Consider the following 13,998-nt stretch of genomic DNA (forward strand, 5'->3'; position numbering starts at 1 on the left):
AACACATAATAAAAACTGAAAAATAAGGTAAACAACCCAAGTATTTGAGTACCACAGACCATGAGTAATATGTAAAACATCTACAAAGGGTCCTTCATTTTCAAAGAAATCTAGACATGTGTCATATCATCTGAATGTGATGGTTCATAGAATGGTTTTTTTTTTTTTCTTGGCTCTGTGGTACAACTGCAAGGTGGTCATTAGATTACTGACTTGACATACTAAAGATGTCTTTAGGTCAAAAATTAGAACAGCAACAGCCAGTGTCTCTAACTATGCAAGATAATAACAGCTCAGAGGGAAGTCTACCATCAAGTCCATCATGCTAGCAGTGGGGCTTTGTGCTGCCAACTGCAATCTGAACAATCTCTTCCAATCAAGAGGCAGTATATAAACAGTCAATTCTCTAGGTCTGTGATTTGGACCTTTGATGAGACAGTCAAATTAGAAAACCTAATGTGTTTCACCCCAGATCACCTTCTTCTCTCCAGTGTGGGTCCCACAGCACAACTTAAATGGCCCCAGTGGAGAAAAGCGCTGCCCAGGCTCACCTTCCCTGGAGAAAAGCGCTGCCCAGGCTCACCTTCCCTGTAATCTCTGAGAGTGGCCACAAGGAGGCAGACTGGTGCCACCGGAAGGTCACAGGCTTTCACAAGAAGCTATGCCATGTGACTCCTCACTCCCTCTTGGGAACTTCAACAAATCATTTTCTGAACCTCCTTTTTCTCATCTAGAAAGTGGAGTGGGGGAGTCTAATAGGATGATCTGAAGTTCAGGAGTAATGTATGTGAAACATGTAACACAGTAAAGAAGATCAGCATTCTTTTTTTCGCTTAAGCTTTATTCACCATTCTCTCTTACACACCATAGGAGCCCTACCTGTCTACCTCTTATTCAGCCCTTTCATTTGAGACAAGTTCTTGTACCGCTCTGAAGGTCAGTGTTTACATCTGTAAAAATCATAATGCCCTGCCTGCAGAGTGGTCATGAGAATTCAAGTTACTAGACATGCACCATCACAGTGGATGTCATGTAGCAAGAGTTAAAGATGAAGGTGGTGATTATCACAAGTATTATCGTGTGAAAAAACAGCCAATAAAAACAACAGGTAGCTAGTGTCCATTACATTTCTTTCAATAGAAATAAAACTCGACCAAAATAATACATGTTGTACAAGCCACTCTGGCTCATGCCCTCTTTTTAACTAACCTGAAAATGGGGGCTAGACACACACTTGGCGATTTGTTTAAACAAAGGTTCTTGGATTTTAACAAATTGCGAAGGTTCAATCACATCCAGTATTTCTTCCAGCTCCCCAAGGAACATGACCTAGAAGTACATGCAAAACACCAAGAGTCAGGTATTGATTAAAAATCTATACGGACAATGAGGAAAACGAGAATTTTGCATGGTTTTAATATAGTGAAAATTTATGCATAAAATCGAACATGAACAAATCAGAATTTAACTTATGTTGGATGTTTATTTCATAAGAAATTCACCGGAGGGTACTTGTTAAGAACAAATTTCCTGCAGCATTGAAGATGTGATTCTATTTACTTTGGAAAAAATACTCTGTGTGCTACATCTAGTACATAAAGCAGGGAGTACTTACACATTGCAGCAGGGCCCTGGGAAATGGGACTGTCCCTGTGGGGCTTGCCTCCCCTCCTCCATATTTTTAAAACGGTGGGCAAGTGGCCCTCCTGCATGATGGACAAAGTCCACTGCGGCACATGCAGATATTTGCCAAAGACTGACAGCCCCGTGCCATGAGCGAGGTGCTCCTCTAGGAGACACCGGTTCACAGAACATACAAAGTCAGAGACACACCAGTGAGCAGATTTAGTCACAGACAGATGCCACTTTAAACTCCTCAGCACACGCTGACCCATTGTCCACGCTTACATGTACGTATGTACACACTCGCTCGCTATTGAGCACAATGAATCTCGTTGCCTCAGTACCCTGTGCTTGCAGAACCAGAGCTTTTAGATCACAAAATGGAGCCAAATCAATAGTACAGTCACTTGTTTTAAATATAATGGAAAACTGAGAGAGAAATAAAAACCATTTTCCTATTTAGGTATGAAGAAATGACTGCCTAGAAAAAAATCAAGTACGCAATTAAAATATGAAAAATGATCTTTTCATATCTTAAGATGCATCTGGGCAGCAATGACTAGTTTAATTTTACCTAACAGGTATTAAGAAATTAGAGAGTTTCTGAAAATATGTAAAGGAGGGTTTTGGCGAACTGAAGCTGATTTGACAAGGAGGGTGTTTCCATCAAAAGTGAAATATTGTCGAGCCTTACCATTTGTTAAGAAACATTCTGAATTCCTTCTAAAACACTCTCCAAATATAAAACCAACTGCTGACCTTTGTTTCCGGGCCGTTTTCCACATGGTTTCTAACCTTTCAGAAAAGGTGGTATAGATCTGGTGCTCAGCGAGGCTCACTTTGCAAGACTTGCTTCCACCACAACCTCACACTGCACATGCCCGGTGAGGTCTTGGCAAAAGTACAAATGATTATAAATCAGGGATTTCCAGGGCCACTTGTGAACAGCTGAAACTAAAGGTCTGCAACATATTTTAAGATTGTGCATAGTAAGATCTCACCCACATGATGCTTTAAAGTGGGTATCTGGGCAGGTTGCTACAGCATCTATCAACAGTGACAGCAAAACCTCCATACTCCGTAGGAAGCGGACATCAGTGAGCAGACCAGGATAAAAGCCCAGGGTGCAGGAGTCAGGCGGGAAGGCTCTGGCCTAATCACCTAAACTTAGTATGCCCAGGAAGGCTACTTAACCCCTAACTATCAATTTCCTAACTAGTAAAAATGAGAATATTTACAGTCCTGCCTTATTCTGAGTTACCGTGAGGATTAGCTAAGATAATGCATCTTTACAGATGCCTATTATCTCAGTGCTCTAGTGAGCTATTAACACACTGACACTGAACACTTACCTCTTTTTGACTACATGTTTTGGGCCAAAATTTCATTAATCCCCTAATAACCTAAAATGAAAAGGAGAAAAACAAATTGCACTTCATTTTTCTTATATACTCCATGAAAAGTGGTTTTTCTGAAGTTTTTCAAAATTATAGAAAAAAATACTTACTGGTTCTGTGAGTGAAGGATCTTTCTCCAGAAACTGTACTATGCAATATGCCAGCTGGAAAAACAAGCAAACACAAGACAAAATTAGAAATTCTATATGCTCAGGGCTCAAAGATGTATTATTAAAAAGCCCTAAAAAGCTTCCAGAATCTGGTTTTAATAACTTCACATTCATTTAAAAAATAAAATACATATAAAGGAAAATAAGCTACTTTTTCAAAAGATCGACACTAATAAGGCAGCAGGGAAATTTTTTTAAAAAGAATGTTGGGACATGAAGTAGTCAGTTAATGAAAAGCAGAGGTGAAATACCACATCCAGTATATTCTGAAAGTATCTCATCTACATAGAGTTTGAGCTACATCTCACGGGTTTCTTTTCTCTTTGCTGGAACATTAACAATATACGGTTTTACTGTGGTTCCAGAAGAGCCCTATCTGAGAAGCAGGCACTTAACTGAAAACACTGCTGACCACCTGAAATGGCACATCCAAGTTGAAATAGTTTCATGGAAAGATTTAAAAGGTTGTACCTGCCATGGATAGAACCCTGAATAAACACGAAGAGTTCCACATCTGATGCTAACTCATCAAGGTAAGAATTTTTTTAAATGATCATGAAGTGTGATATCCTATTTCAAAAACTCAAGGCAAGATCAGCAAAGGGGCTCAGAAAGATTCTTGGACAAGAAATTCACTCTTATGAAACAATATTTTGATGGTGCTCTAAATTAGAAGCATATGGGCTAATTTTTCCTCGAAACACACTATTTCACATTTAAAGAGGAACACTACTCTGAAAGATGTGTTACATTTTTATGAAAACTCAAAACATTCCCATTACAGGGAGGGGGCATGTCAGAGGTTTGAAATGCTAAAACTAAAACGCCATGGTAGCATGTATCGACCTCCCAGTGACATGCTTAGCATGCAAGGCAGTGTTAGCGGGAAATTAGAATGAGGGGACTAGACAGGGTATGCTTTTTAAAGTAATGGAGGCTAAAGTGAAAATACTGATTGATTTCATTTCCTGTGAGAGTGTTATTTGCATGGAGAAGGTGAGGAAAAAAAGGTGAATGAACTAGAAGAGGGGGCAAAAAGGGCAAGGACAGAGTAACACAAGATGAGGATGGGCCAAGAGACTTGAGAACATTCCAAAATGATGACATACCTCCAAATGTCTAAATCTGAAACCTACATGTTTATCACACGCAACCCGCTGAATATATGATTATGAACTTGGGCAACTAAGTTCTCTCTGTAAGATGAGATGACTAAGCAACTGCTGTTCCCACTTAAGGAATAATTCCCATGATTCTCCTATACACAGGCAAATATATACACATTTTATTTGCTTTGGGGAATATTTTTAACTTTCACAAGCCTTTTGTTTGTTTAAATTAAGTAAATAAAAAGAACAACAAAACACTGGGTTTACAAACTTTATTTTGTTTCCGAAAGTAGTTGTACAAAATTCTACCTGGGCATGGAAGAGTGATAAGCTCCTGACAGTGTGTAAAGGGATCAACACTTTCACCAGGAACTGTTTGTGTTCTGCCTTAAGAGGTAAAGCAAAGCCATTGATAATACTAGGAAAAAGAAAAGAGACATGAATTAGTGATGTTATTACCACAGGCTAAATTGAGATGCTGTTCTTGTGAGATCAGGTATATCTAAATCAGTTTCTGTTTGATCCAGAACAAACCAAAACCCACCCCAGTGGCATTCAAGTCCTCTCAGTTGCTTTAAAGAATATCTTTAAGTAGAAAGAGAATTTAAAAGAAGGAAATTTGCTTCTGATCTCCCAGCAAAGGCTCTTGAGCTCTTACACTCAGATGCACAGTTCCCAAAAGCTTTTGTATCAAAACTCTTTATTTTTCCTTCCCCCTTGCTACTGCTGCTGCTAAGTCACTTCAGTCGTGTCCGACTCCATAGTGTGACCCCATAGATGGCAGCCCACCAGGCGCCCCCATCCCTGGGATTCTCCAGGCAAGAACACTGGAGTGGGTTACCATTTCCTTCTCCAATGCATGAAAGTGAAAAAGTGAAAGTGAAGTCGCTCAGTCGTATCCGACTATTCGAGACCCCATGGACGGCAGCCTACCAGGCTCCTCCATCCACAGGATGGGGTGCCATTGCCTTCTCCGTTCCTTCCCCCTTATCCTTCCCCAAATAATCGCTGGCCTGGTTCACTGATGACCCTTTCCATTTCCAGACAGTGTTTCTTTCCATCCCTGAAATCTGCTCATGCCAAGAACACCCCAGGGTATAAAGCCCACCCGTGGGAAGTCCTAAAGGGAACCAAGTGGCTCCACCTTCTCTCTCTCCTCATATTAGGAGAAGAAACTAAGTAACCACATTGTCCAGCTACATTAGACTCCCTTGTGTGTGGAAACCCAACAACAGCTGCCTCTCCCCAATTCATTTCACTACTCCAGGCAGCAGCCGTTCAAGAACTACACCTGGTACATGGGCCCTTTGAAAATGGCAATCTTTCTAATTTTTTAAAAATACTGTATTTATTTGTTTTTGGCTATGCTGGGTCCTCCTTGCTGTGTGCAGGATTTCTCTAGCTGCAGTAAGCGGGGGCTACTCTTGGTGGCAGAGCACAGGCTGCTCTCGTTGCAGAACACAGGCTCTCGGGTGTGCAGCCTTCAGGACTTGCGGCACGGGGGCTCAGCAGTTGCAGCTTGTGGGCTCTACAGTGTGGGCTCAGTAGTTGCGGTGCACAGGCTTTTTTGCCCGCACCACGTGAAATCTTCCCAGGCCAGATCAAACCTATGTCCCCTGCACTGGCAGGCGGATTCTTATCCACTGTGCCACCAGGGATGTCCCTCTAGTTTATTACAAACCTGCCTTCAAAAATTATGGCAGAGAAACGTAAATGACAAGAAGAAGATGTTTGAGTAACTGGTCTGACAGTGATTAGATGAATAACGAATAAACTGTCGGCTCTTTCTGTCATTCCAAAATAATTAGCAATGCATAATTATGAAAGAAGGGGAACACAAAACTATGTTTTGTAGAGTCAGTTGGGAAACGTGCTATAAGCACAATTGAGACCTGACGTACATACAGTAAGATCTGGGGCAGCGTCTCCCTGTGCCACCTGACCCTAACCATCACAACAATATTCACCCGAGATTAGCAATGAGCTAAAAATGTGCTTGCTGCTGCTAAGTAGCTTCAGTCATGTCCAACTCTGTGCGACCCAATAGACGGCAGCCCACCAGCTTCCCCCGTCCCTGGGATTCTCCAGGCAAGAACACTGGAGTGGGTTGCCATTTCCTTCTCCAATGCATGAAAGTGAAAAGTGAAAATGAAGTCGCTCAGTTGTGTCCGACTCTAGCGACCCCATGGACTGCAGTCTACCAGGCTCCTCCGTCCGTGGGATTTTCTAGGCAAAAGTACTGGAATGGGGTGCCATTGCCTTCTCCGAAAAATGTGCTTACCTTCCTAATATTTCCAGCAGTTCAGCCACACCATTGAAGTGTTCTGTTTCATAAACAAACCTAAAAACAGAGAGGAAAGAAAAGGGGAGGGAAGGGGAGAAGAGGAGAGGAAAGAGAAGGAAAAAAAGAAAAAGTCAGTACGCTATGTTCAAATATTTGAGGTTTACTTAATACTTCTATAAAACCATCAACTTTGCTTCTCCTCCCTCTACTTACCTTAGAAAAATATTGTTAATCTGTTTTCGGATAAATGCTCTAAGACCAAGAAACTTGCCATAAATTCTGTGTAAGACTGTTTTTAAGTAGTCCCGTTCCCGAGGGTCTTCGCTGTCAAACAGCTCCAAAAGCTGTTGTAAATAAAAAATAGTGTAGCTGTCAAAAGCGGTTTCAGCAAAGGATTTAGAAATTCTGCCACTTGTTATTTAAAATCTCTTCCTTCCTTCTTCAAAACATTATTAAAAATCTATTATGTGACAAGCACAGCACTAGTCTCTGGGAATGCAGGGATAAGTCAGTCAGACTAGAGAAGAGATGCACAAGAAGAACAATAATCAGAACCGTAATTATAATATTAGGTAACACACATATAGCACTTAGTATGATCAGCAGGCACTTTTCCAAACAACCTGCTTACGTTGTAGTCTTATTCCCATTTTAAAGAAGAGGAAATTGGGGCACAAAGATGAGAAGTGGTAGAACTAGAATTTGAACCCAAGCAGTCGGGACCCTAGAGTCCATTATTTCAGTCACCACACTTTTGTCACATAAGCCATCTACTGAGCTTATGTTTCAAAGATACAGCTAGGCTTTCAGCTCTCCCAGAGCATACAAGTAAACTGAGATAACCTAACCCAAAGCAAAGACCAAAAAGTTCCCAAGAACACTGGCAACATTCTCTTCTGAGATCCTGGATCTTATTACATGGGTATGTCCACTTTATAAATACTCACTGGTGTGAACATTTATGATTTCCGTATGTATGTTATACATGAATAACATTTTTCAAGCTTCCAATCATTTATAATCTAAAGACAATAACTGAATCCTGATAAGATCACATCTTAGCAGAATTGAAAACATATGCCAACACAAAAACTTGCACACGAATGTCCACTGCTGCATGATGCATGACAGCCAAAAAGTAAAATAACCCAAGTACCCATCAACTGCTACAAAGTGTGCTACAGTGGAATATTATACAGGCATGAAAAGGAATAATGTACTGAAATATGTTACCACATGGATATGCCTATCGAACATCATGCCAAGCAAAAAAAGCCAGACACAAAAAGGCCACATAGTGTATGATTTCATTGAAATATCCAGAATAGGCAAATCCGTAGAGACAGAAAGTAGAATGAGGAGTGACCACTAATGAGTATGGCATTTGTTTTTGAAATGACAGAAAGTGTTCTGCAATTATATGACAGTGATGATTAAACTTTGTAAAATATTTTGCTAAGTCGCTTCAGGCGTGTCCAACTCTGCGTGACCCCATAGACGGCAGCCCACCAGGCTACCCCATCCCGGGGACTCTCCAGGCAAGAACACTGGAGTGGGTTGTCACTTCCTTCTCCAATGCATGAAAGTGAAAAGTGAAAGGGAAGTCGCTCAGTCGTGTCCAACTCTTAGCGACCCCATGGACTGCAGCCTACCAGGCTCCTCCATCCATGGGATTTTCCAGGCAAGAGTATTAGAGTGGGGTGCCATTGCCTTCTCCATTGTAGAATATATTAAACATTAAATTATAAACTTTAAAAGGCTGAATTTTACAGTATATGAATTATATCTCAGTAAGGCTGCCTTTTTTTTTTTTTTTTTAATGATAACAGGAAGGTTCCTCTACCTGTAGAACAAACTTGGAGACTGGTTTGAATTTTAATTCTTCATACCTTCATTATCATTGCAATAAAGCAACTCATAGTTCTAATGTTAACTTTATAGCAAAACATTTCATGAGCATATAGACACCATACAAATGAATGCAGACTACCTTAATTACCAAAAAAAAAAGCTGTCAAGACACACTTAAACATGATTTCAGGTGATTAAAGACTGAGGCTGGGATTGACAGCAGAAGAACTTGGTGGGCAGTAATCAAATAAATTATCTACTTTTGTCTGAACAAAAGACAGAGTTACAGGGCAAAAAAACACAAACTGAAGAACAGTCTTCAAAACTGAGCAGTAAGACAGACTAAATTTTTGACTGTACAATGTCATCCATCCATCCATTCAAAAATTGAATATTTCAAATGAGCATGTCACCAGCCACTGAGCACAGTGTCAGGGACAAAATGATGAGCAATACAGACACTGCTTTTATAGAACCTAGTGTAATGAGGAATACACGGAAATAAACACCATGGCAAGTGACTCAGGATACTAGATAAATACACAGCAGCAACATCTACTCTATTTGAGAGAAATGGAGTGAGCAGGTAAGACTTCTACTCGAAGTGACATCCATGTAAAAATTAGGAGCCAGAGGTGAAGAAAGTGTTCATGGCAGACTCAACAGTACATACCTTCACCTGCAGCCTATCCAAATAGAAGATGTGGTTATAATACCTGCCGTCTCTCTGCCTACTTAGTCATACAATCAACCAGCCAGTCAATCAATCAATCTCTACATATACCAGGGACCATGACCATGACCATTGCCTTTGCTGGGTGCATGCATGCGTGTGCGCGCGCGCACACACACACACACACACACACACACACACACACACACACACGAACAAACCTGAAACCCACAGGAAAGCAATGAGAAAGTCAACTACACATTTCCACAGGAAACACTGAAGAAAGATGCGAGCCCTGTGGGCAAAAAAGGCCCCATGGGTTCGTTATTTCTTGCCTCTACCGCAGAAAATGACAGATTTCTAACTGACCCATTCCATTCCGTGTTAACAGAAATAATTTACCTTTGAGTTCTATTTTTTAATTTGGTTTCTATTTTTAAGTGTTGCAAAAAGGCTTAATGAGTAATTTGTAACTAACACAGGAGAAGGTTTGAGGGGGTGTAATGCTAGCAAAACTTGAATCAACCATGCTTATGTACTGTTAATCTTAAGAGCTTGATGAACACATAATAATTAAACAAAAATTATTTAACTAATGTGTTTATGACCAACCTAGATAGCATATTCAAAAGCAGAGACAATTACTTTGCCAACAAAGGTCCGTCTAGTCAAGTCTATGGTTTTTCCAGTGGTCATGTATGGATGCGAGAGTTGGACTGTGAAGAAGGCCGAGCACTGAAGAATTGATACTTTTGAACTGTGGTGTTGGAGAAGACTCTTGAGAGTCCCTTGGACTGCAAGGAGATCCAACCGGTCCATTCTGAAGGAGATCAGCCCTGGGATTTCTTTGGAAGGAATGATGCTAAAGCTGGAACTCCAGTACTTTGGCCACCTCATGCGAAGAGTTGACTCATTGGAAAAGACTCTGATGCTGGGAGGGATTGGGGGCAGGAGGAGAAGGGGACGACAGAGGATGAGATGGCTGGATGGCATCACTGACTCAATGGATGTGAGTCTGAGTGAACTCCGGGAGTTGGTGATCGACAGGGAGGCCGGCGTGCTGCGATTCATGGGGTCGCGAAGAGTCGGACGTGACTGAGTGACTGAACTGAACTGAACTGAATGTGTTTTCATTAGGCCCTCAAAGAAAATGTATTACCAGGCACCTAATCTGAGCCAGTCTTAAAGGCACAAATAATATATATATACTATGTTCTTTGAGAAAGATGAACTATAGTATACAAACTACTTTTCTGCACCGCTACAGAACACACTCAATGATTTCATGATATATGAGGCAAAAGAAAAGGTAGAATCATGTGTAGGCCCAAAAAGAAGGGAGTGGGATGAGTTTTAATTTCCAAAACCAAGTAATATTTGTGTGCATAGTCATATATAAAGTCCAAATACTCCCCACCAAAAAAAAAAAAGCTATGAAAAATATAATCCAGTATCTGTAAATGCCTAGGTAGACTGTGCTCTCTATAATGTAACAGGCAACTTGTTGTCAAAGAAATGAAGCTGGAGAGTTTCCAAGGTGATTGCAGAGCAAAGACAGACCTGTCAACATGCTGTCTCCCACTTTACAAAACCAGCCATCCTGAAGTTGACAGAGACAGTGCCCAGTGACTTAGCCCAACAACCTCCTTTGAACCTCATCATAAATCTACAGTGAAATGTAAAGGACAAATTGAAAAAGGTAGTCAGGGTCTGTCAGTTAGACTAGAGGGGTTGAACCTCTCTCTTCTTAAACACTCCCTGAAATGAGAGTAAAGGAATAAAAATGAAAGAAATCCATGGGGCAGAGAGGACTGGGGAGCAGATCAGACAAATCTGCATATCTCTCAAAGATGGAAAGTGGATGGCAAGAGGTAACTATCTTAGGTTTCTTCTTCTCCACTCTGCTAAGTGTTTTTCCATTCTGCCAGCAGGGAGGGAAGCCAACAAGAAGCAAGCCAATTCACACCAGAGAACCCTTAAAAGGCATAAGCACTGAAGGCACCAGATACATTTGATGGCAAGGTTGTGAGGAGCTAGAAACAGGAGAACTGATTGAAAGTTTGGAGGAAGAGTAACAAGATCTCCCAGATCCATGCAGTTTACTGAAGATTTACACTCAAGGCCTGGAGAGAATAAATGAGCAAGTCTCTAGTCTTGAGGACATCAGATATAGGCTGAAGTAAAACACTTATTAAAAACAATGGGATTCAATAAAATTCTGCATGCTGAAGAGCATTATCTTTGCCAGGCCCTTCCCTGACTAAGCTCTCAGTCCTGACTGAGGCAGGAGGTTAGAAAGTTCCTTATGGGGGAAATGGACAGTCCCAAGAGGAAACAGCTATAGACATAATGATATCTGAAGGTTTCTTATCTGAAGGTTTCTCAATTAAATGGCAAGGCCTCTGCCCAAGTTGCCAAGTGTTTCCCACTTACGCGTGTGTGTACACATGCACACACACATGCACACACACACAGATACAGATTCTAAGAGGTCTTTTTTTTAAAACTAACATGTTAACTATGAATATAGGGCTTCCCTGGTGGCTCAGTCATAAATAACCTGCCTGCCAACGCAGGAGACGCAGGTTTGATCTCTGGGTTGGGAAGATACCCTGCAGAAGGAAATGACAACCCAGTCCAGTATTCTTTCCTGGGAAATCCCATGGACAGAGGAGCCTGGTGGGCCACAGTCCTGCTGCTGCTAAGTCGCTTCAGTCGTGTCAGACCCTGTGCGACCCCATAGACGGCAGCCCACCAGGCTCCCCGACCCCTGGGATTCTCCAGGCAGGAGCACTGGAGTGGGTTGCCATTTCCTTCTCCACAAGGTCACAAAAGAGTTGGACACGACTTAGCAGCTAAACAACAACTACGAATATAGTCTAAGATCACCAAAGACTCTAACATAAAAGATACAGACCCCCCCAAAAAATCATAAAGAATCCAGAGGAAACAGCGCAAGAGTGGAAAAAACTGAAAATAAAAGAATCTGTAACATCCTCAAAATAAACAAATCTACTAGATCTTTGAAACAAAAACAGAATGCTACTATAGATGAATATTCAGGAAATAAAACAGCACACTTAGAAATTCACAGAAGGTCTGGCGCATTAAAGTGAGCAAATCTAGCTTGAAAGTATAACCAAATGATAGAGTATACAGAAGAAAGAAGACAAGAAAACTAGCAGATCAAAATGTCAATCAAGTTATGTGGGCAGAATAAAGACATTTTCAGAGAAGTGGGTATCAAAAAATGTACATCCCATCCATGCTTTCCTCGGAAGCATCTAGAGGATGTAGCCCACCAAAATGAAAGGAAATGAAGCAAGTAAAGACACAGTCAGAAAAGGGGCAAAGGGAAGTCCCAGGATGGCCACGGTGGACACAGCCGAAAGTGCAACTAGAGCAGGATGACTTGGGCTCCAGGAAGAAGGCCTCCAAGGAAAATACAAAGACAAAAGACTAGTTACCAGTGTGGGCCAGATTAAGAGCTGTGTGACACTCTCACAGAACTAACGAATGACTAATGACCACTACATAAGGAAGCAAGCAAGTGAAAAATCAGGTAACTACTAATTCTAGGGGTTTAAAAAAAAAAAAAACCCTACAAGAAAACAAATGTCATTATGGCATAATGTGCCTTTGCTCTGAACAACATGTACACAGTCATGTTGTTTGACTGTAAAATACTACAATTTGATTTAATTAAATTTTCTGACTGTACTGGAAAGATGGACAGGAGGGAGATAGAGAGGCAGACATGTAATAGCTCATAACAGGAAGATATTTTAAACAATCAAGAAACAGCATTGCTGCTGCTGCTGCTAAGTCGCTTCAATCATGTTCGACTCTGTACGACCCCATAGATGACAGCCCACCAGGCTCCCCTGTCCCTGGGATTCTCCAGGCAAGAACACTGGAGTGGGTTGCCATTTCCTCTTTCAATGTATGAAAGTGAAAAGCCAAAGTGAAGTTGCTCAGTCATGTTCAACTCTTAGCGACCCCGTGGACTGCAGCCTACCAGGCTCCTCCATCCATGCGATTTGCCAGGCAAGAGTACTGGAGTGGGGTGCCATCAAGAAACAGCAGTAAGAATGCTATTTAGAAATACTGAGATACATACCAGGAAACAGCTACTTGAATGTGGTTACTTCCAGGGAATGAGACTTTGGGTCGGGGAAGGATCAGGCAGGAGTTGCTATTTTTCTTTACAAAATGTGTGAGCAAAAGACTTGAAACAAAAAGCCCATGATCCTCTTCTGCAATAAAGAAGCAACTGCCCAGCTCTATTTCATGTAAGTGCAAGTGAGTCGCTCAGTCGTGTCCGACTCTTTGCGACCCCGTGGACTGTAGCCTGCCAGTCTCCTCTGTCCATGGGATTTTCCAGGCAAGAATACTGGAGTGGGCTGCCATTTCCTTCTCCAGGGGATGGATCTTCCCAACCCAGGGATCGAACCCGGGTCTCCCGCATTGTAGGCAGATGCTTTTACCGTCTGAGCCACGAGGGAACTTCATGTAAAGAAGAGTAAATAATCAATGAAATTAGTATTCTAAATGTTTCAAACCTAACTCAAATCAGATCTCTACATGTCAGGCTTTACTTAAGCTATTCTGCTACGCTGCTAGTTGGAAGAAAAGCTATGACAAACCTAAACAGCATATTAAAAAGCAGAGACATTACTCTGCCAACAAATGTGTGTATAGTCAAAGCTATGGTTTTTCCAGGACTCATGTATAGATGTGAGAGTTGGACTGTAACAAAGGCTGAATGCAGAAGAACCGATGCTTTTGAGCTGTTGTGTTGGGCGACAAAGAGAGTCCTTTGAACTACAAAGAGACCGAGCCAATCAATCCTAAAGAAAATCAACCCTGAATATTCATTAGAAGGACTGAT

At 41.4% G+C, this 13,998-nt stretch overlaps 1 protein-coding gene across 4 annotated transcripts in view; it reads right to left on the bottom strand.

Moving 5' to 3' along the window:
• The window catches only part of PPP2R5E (protein phosphatase 2 regulatory subunit B'epsilon), a 160,097-nt gene that overhangs the window by 13,968 nt on the left and 132,131 nt on the right, over positions 1–13,998 (bottom strand). For all 4 annotated transcript variants that reach the window (XM_019969030.2, XM_019969031.2, XM_019969029.2 and 1 more), the window contains 6 exons: positions 6,797–6,927; positions 6,581–6,640; positions 4,609–4,717; positions 3,131–3,184; positions 2,976–3,026; positions 1,210–1,329 (listed from right to left, as the gene is read on the bottom strand). In XM_019969030.2, coding sequence (XP_019824589.1) covers positions 1,210–1,329; positions 2,976–3,026; positions 3,131–3,184; positions 4,609–4,717; positions 6,581–6,640; positions 6,797–6,927 — 525 coding nt within the window. The remainder of the gene's footprint in view (positions 1–1,209; positions 1,330–2,975; positions 3,027–3,130; positions 3,185–4,608; positions 4,718–6,580; positions 6,641–6,796; positions 6,928–13,998) is intronic.

This window comes from Bos indicus, chromosome 10 (assembly GCF_029378745.1).
Source record: "Bos indicus isolate NIAB-ARS_2022 breed Sahiwal x Tharparkar chromosome 10, NIAB-ARS_B.indTharparkar_mat_pri_1.0, whole genome shotgun sequence".
NCBI classification, from domain to species: Eukaryota; Metazoa; Chordata; class Mammalia; order Artiodactyla; family Bovidae; genus Bos; species Bos indicus.